Consider the following 20,488-nt stretch of genomic DNA (forward strand, 5'->3'; position numbering starts at 1 on the left):
TTTGCATCCGCTAGTCCCAAACTCCCAATCCAACCCTTCCCGGCCCTCCTCCCCCTTGGCAACCACAAGTCTGTTCTCTGTGTCTCTGAGCCTGTTTCTGTTTTGTAGATAGGTTCATTTGTGTCATAATTTAGATTCCACGTATGAGTGATATCATATGGTATTTGTCTTTCTCTTTCTAACTTACTTCACTTAATTTGATAATTTCTAGGTCCATCCACGTAGCTGCAGATGGCATTATTTCATTCTCTTTTTTATGGCTGAATAATATTTCATTGTGTGTGTATGTGTATGTTTGTGTGTGTGTGTGTGTGTTTGTGTTTTGCATCTTTATCCATTCATCTGTCATTGGACATTTAGGTTGTTTCCACGTCTTGGCTATTGTGAATAGTGCTGCTGTGAACATAGGGGTGCATGTATCTTTTCGAATTATAGTTTTGTCTGGGTATATGCCCAGGAGTGTGACGCTGGATCCTATGGAAACTCTATTTTTAGTTTTTTGAGGAACCTCCATACTGTTTTCCATAGTGGCTGCACCAATTTACATTCCCACAAACAGTGTAGGAGGGTTCCCTTTTCTCCACACTCTCTCTGGCATTTGTTATTTGTAGATTTTTTTTTTTTAATGATGGCCATTCTGACAGGTATGAGGTAGTACCTCATTGAAGTTTTTTTTAAAAAACATTAAAAAAAATTTCTTTATTGTTGTATCTATTTTATTTATTTATTTTTGGCTGCATTGGGTCTTTATTGCTGCGTGTGGGCTTTCTCTAGTTGTGGCAAGCGGAGGCTACTCTTTGTTGTGGTGCGCAGGCTTCTCATTGCGGTGGCTTCTCTTGTTGTGGAGCATGGGCTCTAGGCACACAGGCTTTAATAGTTGTGGCACATGGGCTCAGTAGTTGTGGCTCATGGGCTCTAGAGTGCAGGCTCAGTAGTTGTGGCACACAACTACTTAGTTGTTTTGTTACTCCACAGCATGTGGGATCTTCCTGGACCAGGGCTGGAACCTGTGTCCCCTGCATTGGCAGGTGGACTCTTAACCACTGCACCACCAGGGAAGCCCCCTCATTGAAGTTTTGATTTGTATTTCTCTAATAATTAGTAATGTTGAGCATCTTTTCATGTGCCTATTGGCCATATGTATGTCTTCTTTGGGGGAATGTCTATTTAGGTCTTCTGCCCATTCTTTGATTTTTTTTTTCTTCTGTTATTGAGTTGTATGAACTGTTTGTATATTTTGGAAATTAAGGACTTGTTAGTTGCATCATTTGCAAATATTTTCTCTCAGTCCGTAGGTTGTCTTTTCATTTTGTTTATGGTTTCCTTTGCTGTGCAAAAGCTTATAAGTTTTATTAGGTCCCATTTGTTTATTTTTGTATTTCTACTGCCTTGGTAGACTGACCTAAGAAAACATTGGTATGGTTTATGTCAGATATTGTTTTGCCTTTGTTGTCTTCTAGTAGTTTCATGGTGTTATATCTTATATTTGTCTTTAAGCCATTTTTGTGAGGGTGTGTTCTAACTTCATTGATTTACATGTGGTTGTCCAACTTTCCTGAAACCACTTGCTGAAGAGACTATCTTTTTATCCATTGTGTATTCTTGCCTGCTTTGTCAAAGGTTAATTGACTGTAGGTGTGTGGGTTTGTTTCTGGGCTCTCTATTCTGTTCCATTGATCCATATGTCTGTTTTTGTGCCAGTACCATGCTGTTTTGATTACTGTAGCTTTATAGTATTGTTTGAAGTCTGGGAGGGTTATGCCTCCTGCTTTGTTCTTTTTCCTCAGGATTGTTTTGGCAATTCTGGGTCTTTTATGGTTCCATATAAATTTTAGGATTATTTGTTCTAGTTCTGTGGAAAATGTCATGGGTAATTTGATGGGAATCGGATTAAATCTGTATATTGCTTTGGGTAGTATGGCCATTTTAACACTATGAATTCTTCCAACACAAGAGCATGGGATATTTTTCCATTTCTTTAAATCATCTTCAGTTTCCTTTATCAATGTTTTATAGTTCTCAGTGTATGAGTCTTTCACCTCCTTGGTCAGCTTTATTCCTAAATATTTTATTTTGTTTTTGATGTGATTCAAGTGTGTTTTTCATTTTAAATGGTACTGGCCCATTAAAACCAGGTTTCCAATTCATCTCTCTTTTGCTTTATAAATTAGATTTGTTATTTGGAGCCATTCATTCTTTTTGACTTTAAATTAATGCAACCTTCTGTACATAAAAGAGAAATAGTGTTGAGAGCTCTTCAAAGGCAGAGGGTTCTTAAAAATATTTTTATCTATGGTGTCTAGGTTAGGACTCTACATCAATAATGACTAAAAAGCATTCATTTGTTTAATGAGTATTTACTGAGCATCTACTCAATCCCAGGCTGGGCACTGGGAAGAGTGAATAATATAGATATGTTTCTGCCCTCTTGGAGGTTACAGTCTAGAGGAGGGGGACCAACACATAACAGATACACAGTAATTACACTTGTGATGTTCTGTAAAGGGAAGTGCAAGATTTTATGAAAATATACAACAGAGGTAAGGCATACTATCAGAGAAGACTCCCTGAATAATGAATAACTCTGTGTTTTTTCTTGAAAAGGCCAAAGTTGGCCAAGCCTAATACATTTAGGTAAATTACAAAAAGAAAAGATAAAGTGATTGTGCCTTATCTTTATGCTCCCTATAGAGTATATTAACACATTTTAATGTCTTAACCAATATGTATTACACATTTTTAAAAATTAATTTATTTTATATTTATTTTTGGCTGTGTTGGGTCTTCGTTTCTGTGCAAGGGCTTTCTCCAGTTGCGGCAAGCGGGGGCCACGCTTCATCACCGTGTGTGGGCCTCTCACTGTTGTGGCCTCTCCCGTTGCGGAGCAAAGGCTCTGGACGCACAGACTCAGCGGCCATGGCTCACGGGCCCAGCCGCTCCGCGGCATGTGAGATCTTCCCGGACCGGGGCACGAACCCTTGTCCCCTGCATTGGCAGGCGGATTCTTAACCACTGCGCCACCAGGGAAGCCCTGTATTACACATTTTGAGTGCTCAGTAAATGTCACTGATTTTCATATTAATCTAGAAGGAAGGGTCTACAAAATCAAACTGGAATGGAAGGTGAACCACAAAGGTATAAAGGGAGATAGGCATGAAGGCAACAGGAGATGAAGTTGTATGCTTTAATACAAACACTGCTTACAATGTGACCAGTTTGAAGTCATGAATTCCTAAATTCTAGCATACTTTGGGTGACTAATGCTCCCCATCCCCAGGTTCCAGACTTCTAAACATGATATTTTGGTCAGTGGTTAATTTTCTCTGTGGATGCTATTATTTTTGAAAGAATTGCAGAGGCTAGAACACTGTCAGTGTTAATTTTTAGAACACTTAGTGGTGACATTTCTTTCTTTCTGAGCCATTATATTTGCTTTATCACTATCACCTTCTTTTACTTTATCATTCTCTCCTCTCTTCCAGAGTCTTTGTTTAAAAGCAAAAATTAAGGAAGTTTCTAACATAAATCCTTTCTTCAAAACAACCTGGAGACCATGTTTTTCTTCAGAAGAGTTTGATAGTTTTGAGAGCAGTTGGTAATTTTGTTAGGTATTTTTCCCTGTGATATTGTCCACCAAAGAAGAAAACATTTATTTTAATGAAAATTAGAATCACCTAGCATGACTGAACCTTGCCAGAAACAGGTATAATTTGTTTTATTCTACTAAATATTATCCTATTTCTTTTCAGTGCCAAACATGGGCAGTGGCAGAGATGGGATTTGCAAAACCTGGGGACAGTACCACTTTGAAACTTTTGATGGCATCTACTATTATTTCCCAGGAAACTGTTCTTACATTTTTGCTAAGGACTGTGGTAATTTGGAGCCTCGGTACACTGTATGGGTAGGTGATCCTAGTAAAATTATTTCTGGCCAAGTCTGTGTTTTTAAAGTACTGGACAAATCATGGAAAATATATAGCAATCATAGCATGAATACTTAGGGCCCTGACTAGGGAAGGAGAGGGGCTGGTTCTGAATGGGATGGGCCAAATTTGTAGCTATTTTGAGTATATTTCTATCAAGATGGAGCCTAGGACTGGGAGAAGAAATGTTTGCATCCATATGGTAGGGACATGTAGACAATGCAGAAATATCTATATCATGGATGTCATAATATCAACTCCAGTTGACATACTCATTCTTCACGTTTTATTTGATCGTTTTGAAGAGAGGGTAGGTTCAGGCATCAATCATCTATTACTCGTGTATTTTTCCTTGTTGACATGTCCAGTGTGATGGCCATCTGGATTTTTTTTAATGACATACCTCGGTCTAATCTGGGGGGCGGGAATTTATTAAATGGAGTGTATGAATTATATAAACACAGGCTAAAGGATGTGGAGACAGGCAGCTAATTTCTAGGTAGATTGATACTATATGATGGAGCTCAGAGAGTTAGTTCTTAGTTGCAGAGTTCTTTCTTCAAAAGAATTTATAGGAGACATCTCAAAATGCAAGCTGCAGAGTAGCTCTGGTAGAAATAAGGAAGTAGGGACCTCTTTCCTTGCTGTTGTCTTCCTCTGAATTTTCTGGTATCTGAAAACACAGCCAGAAAACTGCAGTGCTGTCCTGTTCTAAAGCTAAAACCCTCCATAACCATCATTTGTTTGAATCTCTGTTGTTGAATGTTGGAGTTGCCTAAATTTTCCTCCTCTCTTAGGCGAGGAAAATTTTCAAAAGTAGGCTGTAAAGCTTTTCAACAGCAACAAATCCTTGTGCTAGGTAAGGAAGTTAGTGGCATGCGTTTTTAGTTCATACAGGGCTCAGTCCCCTATTGTCCTTTACTCATCCACTCTAGGAAGGAGTTGCTGGGTTTATCACTCAAACATCTTCTGACTCTTTCATTGAAATGTCCTTGTCCAGTGTCTGATCCTTTTGAGGACTAAGGTGTCAAGTAGATAATTGTGTGATCATAACGCACAATGTTCAACTGTGCTTCCAGAGTTAACAGATAATTGTTTTTACTTGGCCCTGTTTGGTTGGTGGAATTTGCTTTCACATTAACAAATCCATTTACTCTAAATGTCATCTTTCCCCGATTGTAAAAGTTGTTCACCTCTTTTGTAGAAAATTTGAAAAAATTCAAAGAAGTCTAAAAAATACTATCAGAATGATCAGTCAAGGCTTATTAGTGCTAATGGCTTCATATATTTCCTTCTAAATTTTTCCTCTGGATTTTATACACATAAATTTGAAATTTTACTATGCATAATTATATTTCCCGCATTTTCACCTAATATTATATCAAGAACTTTTTTTCCACGTCAAATGTTCTTGACAAACACAGATTTTGTTAGCTGTATTTGTTCCAACTATGGAATACTGAAATTATTTAATTGTACCCTGTTTTAGAAATTTAGATTTAAAAAATATTTTCAGTATTTTAAAAGATGTGTGTTAATAAATATCTTTATGCATATATCTTTTTTATGCTCTTGATTCTTTTCTTTTTTAAATTCAATTTTATTTTTATGAAAATAATACATGTACTTAGTTTAAAAGATTTCATCAAGGTATATGAAGCCAAAAACTAGCCCCTCTTTCCTTCACTCCTTGACCCCAGCTGAAGTCTGACGCCCCAAAGGCAATTACTTCAATTTTTTTAGCTGTTTCTTCTGGCTTTTACCTAACATGTCAAAATGTGCTATTATTTCTTTATTTATCAAAGTTAGGACTTATTTCTTCACTTCTTACTATGGAAAATGGGAAGTCATCTGTTGCGTTATCCTTCCTGCCCCTAACACACACACACACACACACACACACACACACACACACACACACACACACTTTCCTTTTCTCCTCCTAATAGAGTTATATCACCGTTATTGGTTAAATATGTGGTTTTTATATTATTGTCGTTTACTTATTGTACATATATGAACAATATTTATATAAATATTGTTGAGAGCTGAGCCTAATATGTTATTGTGATTTTATTTCTGTACAATTTTATAGAATTAACAGTTATCCCATTTTTCATTTGTTGCATTTTCTATACTTCAATCATTTTTTCCTTCAAAGTATCTCTAAACAACTGTTCTCAATACGGTCAGATACATCAGACAATCTCTCAGTTTCTCTTTCCTTCCCATGAGATGTCCTTTCCTCAGTTCTTCATTTTCCTGTTCCAACTGAGAGTGGTTGCTTTTGAGCCTACTGTACACCTAGCACTCAGGATTTTATTCCCCATCTTCCTGGAGAATTTCATTCTTCTTTCTCCTGTATTGGTTTTCCTGTTTCTTAGGTCCCATGAAGTGTCTAGCAGCCCTTGAATTTTGTTCATACTTGAGAGATAGGCTCTAAAAAGCTTATTGGATGCTCTGATCATGTGGGCAGTGCTTGTTTATAGTGCTTTCTGGAAAGGGAAGATATTTTCCTGGAAAGAGTGTTACCGAACTAGGTTCATTTTGCCCATCTTTTTTTTTTTTTTTTTTTTTTTTTTTTTGCGGTATGCGGGCCTCTCACTGTTGTGGCCTCTCCCATTGCGGAGCACAGGCTCCGGACGCGCAGGCCTAGCGGCCATGGCTCACAGGCTTAGTTGCTCCACGGCATGTGGGATCTTCCCGGACCAGGGCACGAACCCGTGTCTCCTGCATCTGCAGGCGGATTCTCAACCACTGCGCCACCAGGGAAGCCCCATTTTGCCCATCTTGCAGCAAGCCAAAATGCTGAGGTGCCGGGGTTTGCAGCAAAGAGAGGGTTTATTAGGCAGCCAAGCGAGGATACAGGAGAACAAATCTCAGATCCATCTCTCTGAAGGCAAGGGTCTTGGGGTATTTATTGGATAAAGAATAAAAAAGCAGGGCGGCCTGAGGCGTGGAAGCCTGGGGAAAGGTGGCTGGAAAAAGGTGTGGGGAATCGTTGTTCCAAAATGGAGGCACTTAGCATGATTTGAGAGTGTTTTCAGTCCTCTGACATCAAAAGGTCACCACACTTGCACATTGGAGCAAGTTGGAGGGGAAGGGGTCCTCTCCAGTCTTAACCAGCTAACTCAAACTAGACACCCCTGACACCAGGTTCCTGGAAAACAACTCGGGCAAACATCTTATTGTTTAGGCTACATGCTGCTTGGAGTACATGCAAATCTTTGGTAGCAACAATTAAAACGACCTTGGTTAGTGAAGGCAGGTGAAATGGGTTTGACTAACGATTACCCATGTTTCAAGAGTGCATAGGAGGGAGAAATTTGAAATCTTGATTATAGTTGGAAATCTTGACTATAGTTTGGAAATCACTTTCAGAATGTTGAATTCAATTTGAAATTCAAAATGATTTCTGATCATTTTGCATATGGTCTTTTAAAATTTCCCCTCTCTTTATAGAAATTTTTGGTTCTCTTTATCCCCAATGTTCTGAGATGTCATTATGTGAATTTTTTTTCTTTTTTTCCCATTTATCGTGCTAGGTACTTGATATGCCCTTTCTAGCAATCCAAATCCTTCAGTTTTGGAATAATATATCTTTCTTAATTTCCTCTCTTTCTCTCTTTCAGAAATTCTGTAATTCAGATATTGGAGCACCTGAACTAAGTGACTGATTCCTTAATATTCTCATTGATTTATTTTTCTTTTCCATCTTTTTGCTTTTTTGTTTTACATTTTGGGAGATTTCTTTCCAACCTTAAATATTTATCTTCCAGGAGTTCTATTTCAGTTATAAGTTTTTCCTATCACACTGTCAATATCCAATCACCTATTTTTATTCCTTGAATTTCACTTTTAACATCATTTTATTCTTGTTTCATGAATGGCCTTTTCTCACTGTTCTCCCTGAAGATATCAATTATGGATTCTTGGAAGTTTATTTTTCTGACTTGTTTTTGATTCCTTTGATCTCCTTTCTTTTGTTTATTTGGCACCTGCCTTTCACATTGCAGGCTTTTATCAAATGATCCATGAACGTTTATTCACATTTGAGAATTAGGCTCTAAAAGCTGGTTTGAAGATATGAATACATGGATGTGGGCTTGCTTGTCTAGTGGGAGATTGAGCCAGGGAGTCTGGTTTCATTAAATAAGCCCCCAATATTAGTATCTGTACATCTTTTTCAATTTTGTTTCTTCAAGGAAAACTCCTCAAGTATCCTGCATGGGGTCATATGTCTGGATTCCTGGATACTGAGAACATTTTAATTATACTCCTACTTTAGGCTTTTTGCATTTGCTATTCCCTTTGCCTAGAATGGTCTAAACATCCATATGGCTTGCTCTTATCTCTCCTTCATCTTTACTAGAATTTCCCCTTCTCAGTGAGGCTTTTATTGGCCATTCAGTCTAAAACAGCCCCCAACCCCCCAACAACCCTCAATACACATGCTATCTCTTTTCTCCACTTAATATTTCTTCATGTCATGTAGCATGGTGCATATTTTAGTTACATGTAGTTATATTTTTTTATTAACTGTTTTTCTCTAATGGAATATAAGATTCATGAGGGCAGGTATTTTTTGTCTATTTTGTTGATTTCTACATCTCCAGAATCTAGAACAGTGCCTGGTACATAATAAGTGATCAATAAAATTTGCTGATTAATCACTAAATTAATATATATTACATTCTTGCAGTATTAAAAATCTGTCTTATCATTGGTGATTTTTCTTATCACTTTTATGCTTTGAAAGTTCTTTTCCATCTATATAGTTATATATATTTTCTTTCAGCTGTTTTCTGCTGTCATTATTTGGACCTTTTAAAGTTTATTTTCGTGGTAGGGTAAGAGAAACTAACATTCCCCTTCTTCTTTCTTACTTTCCTCTTCTCTTTTCTTCCTTGCTTTCTTTTTTATTTTTATTAGTAAACTAATTTTCCCATCAGTTTTTTGAGAAATAACCTCTCTTCCCTAAAGTATTTGGACAATTTTATTTTTAGAGTTATAGTTACTTTTGCAACCTTTAAATATTACTTTGTGTAATATATATATTTTTAACATCTTTATTGGAGTATAATTGCTTTACAATGGTGTGTTAGTTTCTGCTTTATAACAAAGTGAATCAGCTATACATATACATATATCCTCATATCTCTTCCCTCCTGCGTCTCCCTCCCTCCCACCCTCCCTATCCCACCCCTCTAGGTGGTCACAAAGCACAAAGCTGCTCTCCCTGTGCTATGCGGCTGCTTCCTACTAGCTATCTATTTTACATTTGGTAGTGTATATATGTCCATGCCACTCTCTCACTTTGTTCCAGCTTACCCTTCCCCCTCCCCGTATCCTCAAGTCCATTCTCTAGTAGGTCTGCGTCTCTATTCCCAACCTGCCCCTAGGTTCTTCATAACCATTTTTTTCTTTTTTTAAAAGATTCTATGTATGTGTGTTAGCATACGGTATTTGTTTTTCTCCTTCTGACTTACTTCACTCTCTATGACAGACTCTAGGTCCATCCACCTCACTACAAATAACTCAATTTCATTTCTTTTTATGGCTGAGTAATATTCCATTGTATATATGTGCCACATCTTCTTTATCCATTCATCTGTCGATGGACACTTAGGTTGCTTCCATGTCCTGGCGATCACACCACATAGTTTTAAAATATTAACATCCTGTATGTAAAGATTCAGATCACTTAAATAAATATGCTAAATTAACTTGTACTTTATGAAGTTACTTCTGTTGTCCAACTTCTGAAGCAAATATCTTTTTTTCTCTTGAAAATCCTAACTGTAGTTATAATTTTGTAAAGTGTCATGGGACTAATGATGCTATAGAGCTGTAGATGTGCATTGTGGATTTAGGTAACTCAAATGAAGGCAAGTTTGTGTGTTGTTGGTGGTTTCTATGCTTTCTCTTGTTTTTCTCCCTTTAAGGTTCATAATAGCCCTAAATGCCTTGGTTCAGTGTATTATTGTTATCGGTCGATCAGCTTGTTCTTTTCAGACCAAGAAGAAATTCGAATTTATGGGCATGAAATAAAAAAGAATGGAATCAGGTAAGATATGATAAATGATATAATGAAAATAATACAACGGATTAACATAATTTCTAAACATCTCACTCTGGAAGTGAATGTGGAGAGAAGGGAGAGGATTTCTTCAACAGTAACCTTTAAGTTATAGCATACAGACATAAAAATTTCAGTAGGCTCCAAAGTCAACCAGGTGGCCAGGAATCTAACAGTTTAGCCTCCCTCATGTTTGTGCAGGATACAAATATACTTATATAGGTAGAGGTGAGATTATTACATCTACTTGTAAGAGAGATTCAGGAGAGGTCCTCATAGTTCAACTCAAATTATTTTTTCCCCCTTTCTTAAATCTTTTCTTCTTTTTTGTTTTTAAACAGAAAATCAAAATAAAACTAAACCTCTGAAAATCCTTTCCAAATTTGTGTGAATGAGCTTTGGGTGTCAGGATTTTCTGTTAGTGTTCTGACGAAGAGTCAATAAATAACTGGTCTTCTTGAATAGATAAGAGAGGGGCCCACTTGTAGAACTGAAACTTTAGGGGAAGAGGATGTTTATTTATTTGGTGGAAGGTTTTGTACATTTTAAACTGGAAGTACTGTGGAATAATCTATCATCCAATCTAAATAAGTATAGAAATATTCAATTTTAAATTGCCCCCCCATCCTTGACACACTCTCTATCCCTTTTCTCTGCTTAATATTTCTCCTTCATGTCATCTAGCATAGTACATATTTTAGTTACATTTCATCATAAATTTTATTAACTGTCTCCCTCTAATGGGATATATTTCATGAGGGCAGGTATTTTTTCTGTTTGGCTGACTTATGCTGAGAAAAATAAATTGTGTGATAGCACAATTCTATCCATCATTCAGAATTCACCAGCAAGTGTTTGAACCATGGGGATTTTTTCCAGGGCAATGGCTGTACCAACCTATGGACTTTTTTTTTTCAGTTTAGATTCCTCAAGAGGCAGCAGATGATAGCAGGAAGGGCTTTGATTGAAGCACCAGGGGAGCCAGGCACTGACCCAGGTTTTGTCACAGTCAGGCAACCCCAAGCAGCCCCTCTGCCTCTCTTGGGCTTATTTTCTTCATCAATTGGGTTCTGTACTTTTCATTTTCTTATAAAAGAAAGATTATCCATTTGAATGGGAAGGTAATGCACTTACATATGTATTTCTTGGAGCTGAATTTAAACAGTGGTTTAGGATTTTTATATGGGATTTGGGGTAACATAGTGGGCACTTAAAATTATTGTTTTATAAAACAAAAACGCCATTTAAGTAGATTTTCAAGAATACTAACCCTTTGTTAAATATAGGACATAATATTTAAATTTTAACTCAGAAAAAATATTTCTTTGAAGATTTCCATTTGTATAATAGAAAGAAGATGTTTTTCTTATTATTCAGCTAAATTGCTTATAATAATGCTATACTGGGCCTAGGGCCTATCTCATAGCAGATGCTAGAGAAATGTTTACGAAAATGAAGTCAAATGTGTTTGGCTCTACACATCATACTTTACCTTTCTGGACTTCAGTTCTCTCCCCTGTGAAATGCAGGGTTTTGATACATATGAACCCGTGAATAATTTTCAGTATTAATCTGCATTCAATTTAGTTTGCATTGTTAATGTTTCAAGTTGCATGGAGGTTTTCTTAAGTTTATGGGATATTATCTAACTTTTAGTATCATCACCCATCTCTACTAGCATCTTTTAATGTATAGACATTTGGATAATCACAGTTATGCACTTTTTGTTTTCAAAAATTGTGTATTTATTCAAATTTACTCTGAAAGAGATCAAGTGACATGACCAAACCAAGGAATACCTGCAAAAGAAAAACTATACCTTGCTGCAGTGAACATCGCATTGCTATGGAGTGTCTTTATAAAACATGACTCACTTTTTTCAAGTATAGCTTTTATAAACTGGCAAACTTAAACAATATTATTCGTACTAACTTTTACTAGGAATTGAAAATGAATTTCTTATGTTTATAATTTTTAATAAGAATAGATTATGACAGTAAAGTCATTTATTCTCTGGTGTAAATTTTTGTTATTTTCCTATTCTTATAACTAAATCTTGTGGCTAAAAAATTATCTGCACACATACTTATGCAAATGATTACAGATATTTTGAATTGTTTCTTTAGGGACTATCCCTTTGTTAATGAGTATGTTTAATTTTATAGTTTTTATTTCATGTAGCCATGTTCTTACTGGAAAGGAACTCACTAATTTGCCTAGACATTTTTCTTTTGGAAAACAATGACTTATACCAAGGTGACATTTTGGGGATAGAAGCTCTTATTTCTTTACAGCCAAGTTTAAAACAAAATTAAACAAAATCATCACTCAAAAATGTGTTTACATACTTTGAGTATTGTTTGTTCTTATTTCAAAATTGTTGAGCATCATTTTTTAGATTATCTTAAACTCTCTAGATAAAAATATAAATACATTCAGCTCTCATTATTCTAAATAGACAAGGTTATTTTCCAGATTTTAAAAATCACTGATATTTAGCAGAAGTGTGCTTTTGGTTGGTTGAAAGAAGCATCCAATTATAAGTATAAAATCTTAATCAGTATGCGAAAATAGGTATCATTTTTGCTGTCTTTTTATTTCAATATTAAAATTTCAAAAATGTTGAAAATCTAACTGCATGGTTTATTCAATAAGTTTGAATAATATCTTTTATTTAATTCTCATTCACTTCAAGAAAGAAATAGATCATCTGTAATTGATGTTTCATCATAATTCTTAGATTGCTTTTGTTCTATTTTTCAAGTTTAACATTGCCTCAGACAATTGGACAGGTTTTCATTGAGAAACTAGCTGACTATATTCTGGTGAAAACAACCTTTGGTTTTTCATTGGCTTGGGATGGAATATCTGGAATTTACCTGAAGCTGTCTGCGGAGCATAAAGGGAAGTCATGTGGCCTATGTGCAAACTACAATGGCATTCAATCTGATGATTTCATCATTCAGCAAGGTAAGTGGAGCAGAAGAAATGGGTGGGTACTTCTGAACTCTTCTTCCTTCACTGATCACTCTGTTTATACCCAGAAGGGTACAACTTGTCCTAGGTTGGGTAAAAATGGTAGCTATCGCTTGCCTGCTTATGTGATTTTAAGTGAAGCTTGAACAGGAAAATATTTTTGTGTCATTCTTGAAAGCCATGAGCTAGCTTACATTTGCTAAATTAATACAAGTCAGGTCTTACTCTCGTAACAAATACTAACTGAGCATTTACTTTGTGTCTGGCACTGTTGTAGGAGCTTGGGATATATCAGTGAAAACAAAAAGCTTCTCCCTTCTTGGGGCTTATATCGACATTTTAGTGATTCAGACCAATTTGGGGCAAACTTGTCTACTTTGGGGCAGCAGATATTTTGCTTCCAGTCTTGATAGGAATAAATTAAATGACTGCCATGTAATAGTTTTGTAAATACAATAAAATGTGAGCAGAATTTATAAAAGTTGAGTAATAACTTGGAATGGTTTTTATCGTATATAATGATGTACATATCATTCATTCATCTATTCATTCTAAGTCATGAAACTAATGCCAATGAGCTGTTAAAAATGGATTTTTTTTCAATATGGGTACTAGTTTGCAGTGGCAACAAAATAAGATAATTACAGGACACAATCCTGATTTAGGTCCACATATAAATGTGCAATAAAAAAGAATACTGTTCTTAGTACCAGAAGACCTACCTGGCTTTGAATCTTGTTCAGCTCTTACAAGTTTTATAATTTGAGGCATCTCAATTAATCTCTCTGATACTCAGTTTCCTCAGCTGTAAAACAGGGATTAAAATAATTTGGAACTCCAAGCATTGTTAATAATAATAGCATAGCTTGATACCATTTAGTAATAGTTAATACGAGTACATGCTATATTATTCCCAACTCTTACAACATCCTGTAAGGTGGGTGTGTTTTCTTAATTTTACAATGAGGACACAAGGCGATGTGCCCAATGTAACACAGCTTGTAAATGGCGCTATCAGAGGTTGAGCTACAGATCCAACTGGCTCCCAATTCTATTCTTAGATAAATGTGAGAGAAATTGACTTTTAATCTGTAAAGCACTATATAATACTGTTTGTTTTATATTATAAAATTAATAGAGAAGAGTTGCCCATATGTTGTGTTTTAAGGGAATGAAAATCCTACTTAGAGTGTGGGTTCTGGAGTCAGAATATGGGATTCATATTCCGCTTTGCCACTTGTTAAACTCTCTCTAAGTTTAATGGTATACTAGTAGTGTATACTTCATAGAGTTGCAAGGATTAAATGAGGTAATCCCTGTAAAATACTTAGTACAGTGTCTGGCTTGGCACATAGTTAATACTGAATACATTTTAGCTAATTTATAATCATCTCCAAGTGTTCTCAATGAGCCTATAATGGAGCTAACGTGAAAATGTTTGATTAAAGACATTGCTTTAAGAGGCCCTTGTCAAAATGCAAACATTTTCCCAGGATGCATAATGCTTCATCAGTATTAATTTACTAGTAGCTAAAGAGCAGGGCTTCAAGGAGTCAACTTTCTTACATGCAAAATGGAGATAATAATAATGACCCTTAGAGCTTCCCAGCCTCTGAGAATCTAATGAGAAAATGTAAGTGAAAGTGTTTAAAAGTCTGTGAGCACAGTACAAATGTACAGTATTGTACATTTCATCATGAAATGGTGTTTTGCATCCAGTTCGGTATTTAGAATGAGAGAGTTCACAAACTTGGAATCTTGAGACTATATTAGGAAGTAGGGTTTTCAGACCCAGGCAGAACCAATCAGAGGGCAGTCATTGATTTCTTTTTCTTCTGTATCAAAGCTTTATGAAAAAAATGATACTCAATTCAATTCTCAATGTTAGAGTTAAAGACTGCCATGGGCAGCTTCCCTGGGGACATCTAGGGAACATGGTATAGAAGTTGGGATAGAAAATAGCATCTGCTCTTGTTAGAGGCAGAGAGACTCAGATTAGGATTTGCGTTAAGAGTCAGACAGACTTTGATAACCTGGAACATAAAATGGTTGCTTACAGTGAGATAATTGGGCAGCACGCAAAGGGGTGTTAGCAGATTATTTGTGGGAGAAGGCCGGAAGGAGGCAATTTGACTGAATTACGGCTGAACTGGCAGAAGGCAAGAAGGACCCTGGAAAGTATATAGAAGGAGCCTAAAGAGAGATTTCAGCTTTTTCACAATTTTATTTAGTGCACAGAGTAAAGCAGAATGATAAAAAAAACCCGAACTTATGATAATTTATAAAGATGTGACTAGAACCTTCTTTCTGATTTTCTCTCATACCGTAATAATGCAAGAATACATCTACAGGTGAGCGGTATTACCTTTAGCTTAAAGATGCCTAGTGTTTTCTTGAAACTCAGCCTGTACTTTGCTGATTAGATAAATCTTTAGAGGCAGAGAGGTAGTTTGATTGAATCCCATTGAATTAATGATTTCTTAACAGTGATTAAAATTGTATTTCTCTCTGCATTCCTATGCATTCTTCAGGCATGACTGCACAAAGAAATGAGCCTTTTCAGAATTTCTGTAGATATAGAAATATTTAAATTTGTTGTCTAGTTGAGATTCTGGTTCCATAATTCATGTCTATAGCTAGCTACTCATAGAAAACCTGATTTACTCTTGTTTTTCCCAACATAATAATTAATACTGCCTCTCTTTCACTCTTAGAAGTGTTCCAATATGGACAGTAAATCGCTCTGTTTGTAGTACATTTTATATGAAAAATTTTAATTTTAGTTTCACAGGTTCCCAGACCACTGATTGATATGGATTTAAAGTCTCATAGTAACCAACATTTGTGACTTTTTTGTTAATGCAATGTAGTGAAAACAGCTAAATATGTGGTAAAAAGCTGGAATTAAAGTGAAGTCTAAGGGATTGCCCAGTTGTTTAGTTACATTAAAATTTGTGCATAAATATGGAAATAGGTGGGCCTTTAGGAAATATTTTTGATTCTGCAGACCTTTAACATATGATGATGCTTTGAAATGAAATGTGACTATAAATTTACTTAAAAGGAACATCAGTTTTTCCTTTTAAAAATAAGTATATTAGACCAGACCGACGCTTGGTTCAGGGTGTAGCATTTCCAACAATATCAGAGATAATAATAAAGTGGACCAAACATCTAGGACTCTAATAATCTATTTAATAAATATGGAAAACTCCCTTGTATTTATTCGTTCACTTATTTAGCAAATACATTTTGAGTACCTACTCTATACCAGATAGTAAACTAGGGATCCAGCAATCGGACAGCTTAGACAAGCTCTCTCCCTTCATGTAGTAGAAGGCAAAATAAATAGACAAATTAAAATATAATTTTTGTGAGCAATAGCAGCCATAAAAAAAGGGGAAAAAGGGGACTAAGTGATAGAACAGTGTATGTTTGGTGGGTCTAGATCATGTGCCGGAGAAGGCTTCTCTAAGGAGGTCATATTTAATAGATGCCCACATGAAGTAAGGGAGACAGCAGAGGGAAGACTGGGGTGGAGGAAGAGTGTTTTCGAAGGAGGCGATGCAAGAGCAAAAGCAAGAGCAGGGTGGAAATGAGCTTGCGTGAAGAACATTATAAAGCTTGTATGATTGGAGTAGGTTGAGCAAAAATAGGAGTGGAAGATGTAGGAGGGGTAGGGTGGGGTAGAGTTGATGAAACAGGTGGGGAGTTGGGGGAGTGCAGAAGTCAGATCAAAAAAAAAATCTTCCAGGCCCCTGTAAAATTTGAGATTTTATACTAAGAGCACAAAGCGTTCTTATAGATGAACTTTTACAATCTTCCCCCAAATTGGTAGTAGTAAGTAGACATCGTCCTATCTTGAAGATGCTGAGATAGAATGGTGAACCATTTGGCTTGCAGTTTTTGATTCTAGTGGTGCAGTAGCTTGTCATCAATGGTGGACCTGTGGCTGTGTAAATCTCAGTGGTGGAGATGCTAACACTCAAACATGAAGGCTGTCAGATGGAACTTCGAGATGTCATCTTGTTAGGGTCTGCGGAGTCCTTGAGATTTCAGATTCAGCCCTTGTCTGAATGTGGGGCAGGATTAATTTTCGTGTCAGATCCTGAACTTGTCCTCAAGCCAGATAGAAGACCCAGAGTGCTCTCCACCAACTGCCCGTTTGTTGCTGCCGCGTAGTAGCTCCTGAATCTTGCCTCTGAATAATGCTGGGATGGTATCAGGATTCTTAATCTGTCCCGAGCATCTTTAGAAACACTATTCATCATATTCCAATAGAATGAATTCACTTCTTAGTACCCTTTTCTCCAGGTGTCTTTTCCATTTTTTCATTGTCTGTATGACCATCCTCTGAAATCTCCACAAGGGCTCTAGGTACCTGCTACAATTTTAGTAAGGTTCTGACTTATGTCAAATAGAATGAGAGGGCTGTCTGAAAATTTTCATACCAAACGTTGACTTACGTTTCTTAATTTTATGCATATTTTCCTCCTCTCTGCAGTATAAACTGCAGGCTTTACTGGTATTCCTTCCCCATTTTGCTTCAATGAAGTTTGCTTTCTCTCTCCAATAGTGTTAACTTTTATTTAGTACTTCAACTTTGTTCAATTTATTTTTATTATGCTGAAGTAATGTTATAGTCTAATATCATTGGTAATTATAGAGCTATTGAGTTTAACTTTTTGACCAGGAAGTTTATGTTGGTGAACTGTGTCTTTGTGGAATGTGATCCTATTATACGTATTTTTTTGTATGTGTTTGTGTGAAATAGAGGACTATACAGAAGACATTGCTATGTTTGCAAATAGTTGGTTGGTGCAAACTCCAGATGACTCCAAATGTGTACCCACACCCTCAGATTTTCCAAATCCATGCTCCAGTGGAATGCCAGCATTTGAGGTAAATATGATGTGAAAAATGTAGGCATGTTGGATACACCACACATATACTGTATTTGTATATTTAACACTAAGCATTTTTAGTGTAAATACTACATAAACACTATTAAAATCAGGAAATGTAATGCAACAAGAATACCTTTATGATTATTTCAAAAATGGTGAATACAATGAGTTTCATAAAAGTAGTACTCATTATATAAATATGTAGTTAGAAAAATGTTGTTTAAAATTTATAAGCCTACATACTGTCTCTTTCCTAGTAAGAACAGAGTGTCTTGCAAACAGATGAGTAGAAAAAAATGAGAGTACAAGGATATCATTCAGTATGTTCTGCTGACCGCCATCTTTTTCTGCATAGGCAATCTTCTTCAAGTGTCAGATACTGTTGCAGTTTCCCTTTTTGAGCTGCCATGAATATATTGATCCATATTTATATATTGCCAGCTGTGTTAATGATCTTTGCAAGTAAGTGAAATGATTTTATTTGCAATAAAATTTTCTTTATCCAAAAAGAAGAGCAAAAACCATTGTATAACTTCATCATCTCAGCAGTTCACAAAATGTAACGGGAAATGTAAAACATAAACTGTACTAACAGCTATTAAAATCTTACTGGATAACAGGTATAGTCTGAGTGTTTTATATTAACAGCATAAACAGAATACATTAATTCTTGTACACTTTTTGTGCCACTGATCCCTTGTGGGAATCTAGAGAGGCTATAGGCTCTTTTCAAAATAGTGTTTTGAAATGCATAAAATAAAACGTATAAGATTTCAGAGGAACTAACTATATTGAAATAGAATTACTGAAATAGTAAAAGAAATGAATTTCTGATCCACATGCTCTTTTATATGCATTTCAGGTCTAATAACTAATGTAGTTTGATATAGTGATGAGTATCAACAATATTTTGAGATATCTGCAACAATTAAATGAGAAATGAAAATATGGAAAAATGAGATATGAGTTACATTGATGACAAAGTTACAGATTCTGATAAGAATATTGTGATGTGTTGCCCATGTGTGTAACTGAAAGAAGTGCTAAATATCAGCTGGAGATTAGTGAAAATAAACATGTAGTATTTTTCACATCCAAGGTCACAGACTCTTGCCTTCACTCCCGAGTTAAGAACACGTAGACTAAGGTGGTTGTCTAGGGAACAAATTCAGTGAGACTTATCATAATGTGTTCATCAATGTAGAACTTATAAATTACCCATTATTGAGGTGAAGTCCTTTTTATTTTAGTTTTTCAAAAATTTACCAAGTGAAAGATACATGCACCCTGATATCCATAGCAGCACTATTAACAATCGCCAATACATGGAAGCAACCTAAGGGTCCATTCACAGATGAATGCATAAATAAGATGTGGTATTTATATACAGTGGAATACTAGCCATAAAAAGAATGAATTAATGCCGTTTGCAGCAACATGGATGGATCTAGAGATTTTCAGACTAAGTGAAGTAAGTCAGAAAGAGAAAGACAAATACTATATGGTATCACTTATTGTGGAATCTAAAATATGACACAGGTTAACTTATTTACAAAACAGAAACAAAGTCATAGAAAACAAACTTGTGGTTACCAAAGGGGAAAGGGGGTGGGGAGGGATAAATTAGGAGTTTGGGATTAGCAGATACAAAATACTGTATATAAAATAAACAGCAAGGTCCTGTACAGAGCAGAGAACTATATTCAGTATCCTGTAATAAACCATAATGGAAAATAATATGAAAAAGAATATGTATATATATATATGTATAACTGAATCACTTTGCTGTACACCAGAAACTAACACAACCTGTAAATCAACTCTACTTCAATTAAAAAAAAATTACCAAGTGTATGTGATTAGCTATCTTGAATGTTTGAGAATATCTCAAGAAATTTTTATGTTTGCATCTTTTAAGTATCCCAAGAAGTTTATTTTTTTTTTTTTTTTTTTTTTTTTTTTTTTTTTTTTTTTTTTTTGCGGTATGCGGGCCTCTCACTGTTGTGGCCTCTCCCGTTGCGGAGCACAGGCTCCGGATGCGCAGGCCCAGCGGCCATGGCTCACGGGCCTAGCCGCTCCGCAGCACGTGGGATCCTCCCGGACCAGGGCACGAACCCGTGTCCCCTGCATCGGCAGGCGGATTCTCAACCACTGCGCCACCAGGGAAGCCCACCCAAGAAGTTTAAATGGTACATGGGAACATTGCTGTAAAGGACCAAACTAACTTTTGGTTGAGTAAAACCGCTGAAATTATACCTTCGGTAGCTTGGTAAGAGGTCTAAGTTTATCAAAAGTGCAAACAGAGAGGAAAGGTTGAGGTAGTGTGAAGTTATTTGTAATCACTCTGCTTTAATTAAATTAAGATTATTATAAAAATAATGAATGTAATAATATTAAAATGAGATTGTTTGGGAAACTTGTTAATTTTGAATAAAGTGCAGTTATACCTTTATTTGTGTGTATAGTCTCAGGGATTTGTGAACTAATGCAGGAGCTTTGAAAGAGTGTTCGACTGCCTAAAATATTGAGTACTGACCTTTATATTTTACAACATTCTGTCCTCTATTTGGTTTTATTTGTCATTTAAGTGCTATGTTGTTC

General features: G+C 35.9%; 1 protein-coding gene across 2 annotated transcripts in view; it reads left to right on the top strand.

The window, feature by feature from the left end:
* OTOGL (otogelin like) overlaps positions 1-20,488 on the top strand; it is a 147,375-nt gene that overhangs the window by 17,898 nt on the left and 108,989 nt on the right. For both annotated transcript variants that reach the window (XM_059081626.2, XM_059081627.2), the window contains exons 6-10: positions 3,750-3,904; positions 9,871-9,992; positions 12,769-12,974; positions 17,755-17,882; positions 18,243-18,349. In XM_059081626.2, coding sequence (XP_058937609.1) covers positions 3,750-3,904; positions 9,871-9,992; positions 12,769-12,974; positions 17,755-17,882; positions 18,243-18,349 — 718 coding nt within the window. The remainder of the gene's footprint in view (positions 1-3,749; positions 3,905-9,870; positions 9,993-12,768; positions 12,975-17,754; positions 17,883-18,242; positions 18,350-20,488) is intronic.

This window comes from Kogia breviceps, chromosome 12 (genome assembly GCF_026419965.1).
Source record: "Kogia breviceps isolate mKogBre1 chromosome 12, mKogBre1 haplotype 1, whole genome shotgun sequence".
NCBI lineage: Eukaryota > Metazoa > Chordata > Mammalia > Artiodactyla > Physeteridae > Kogia > Kogia breviceps.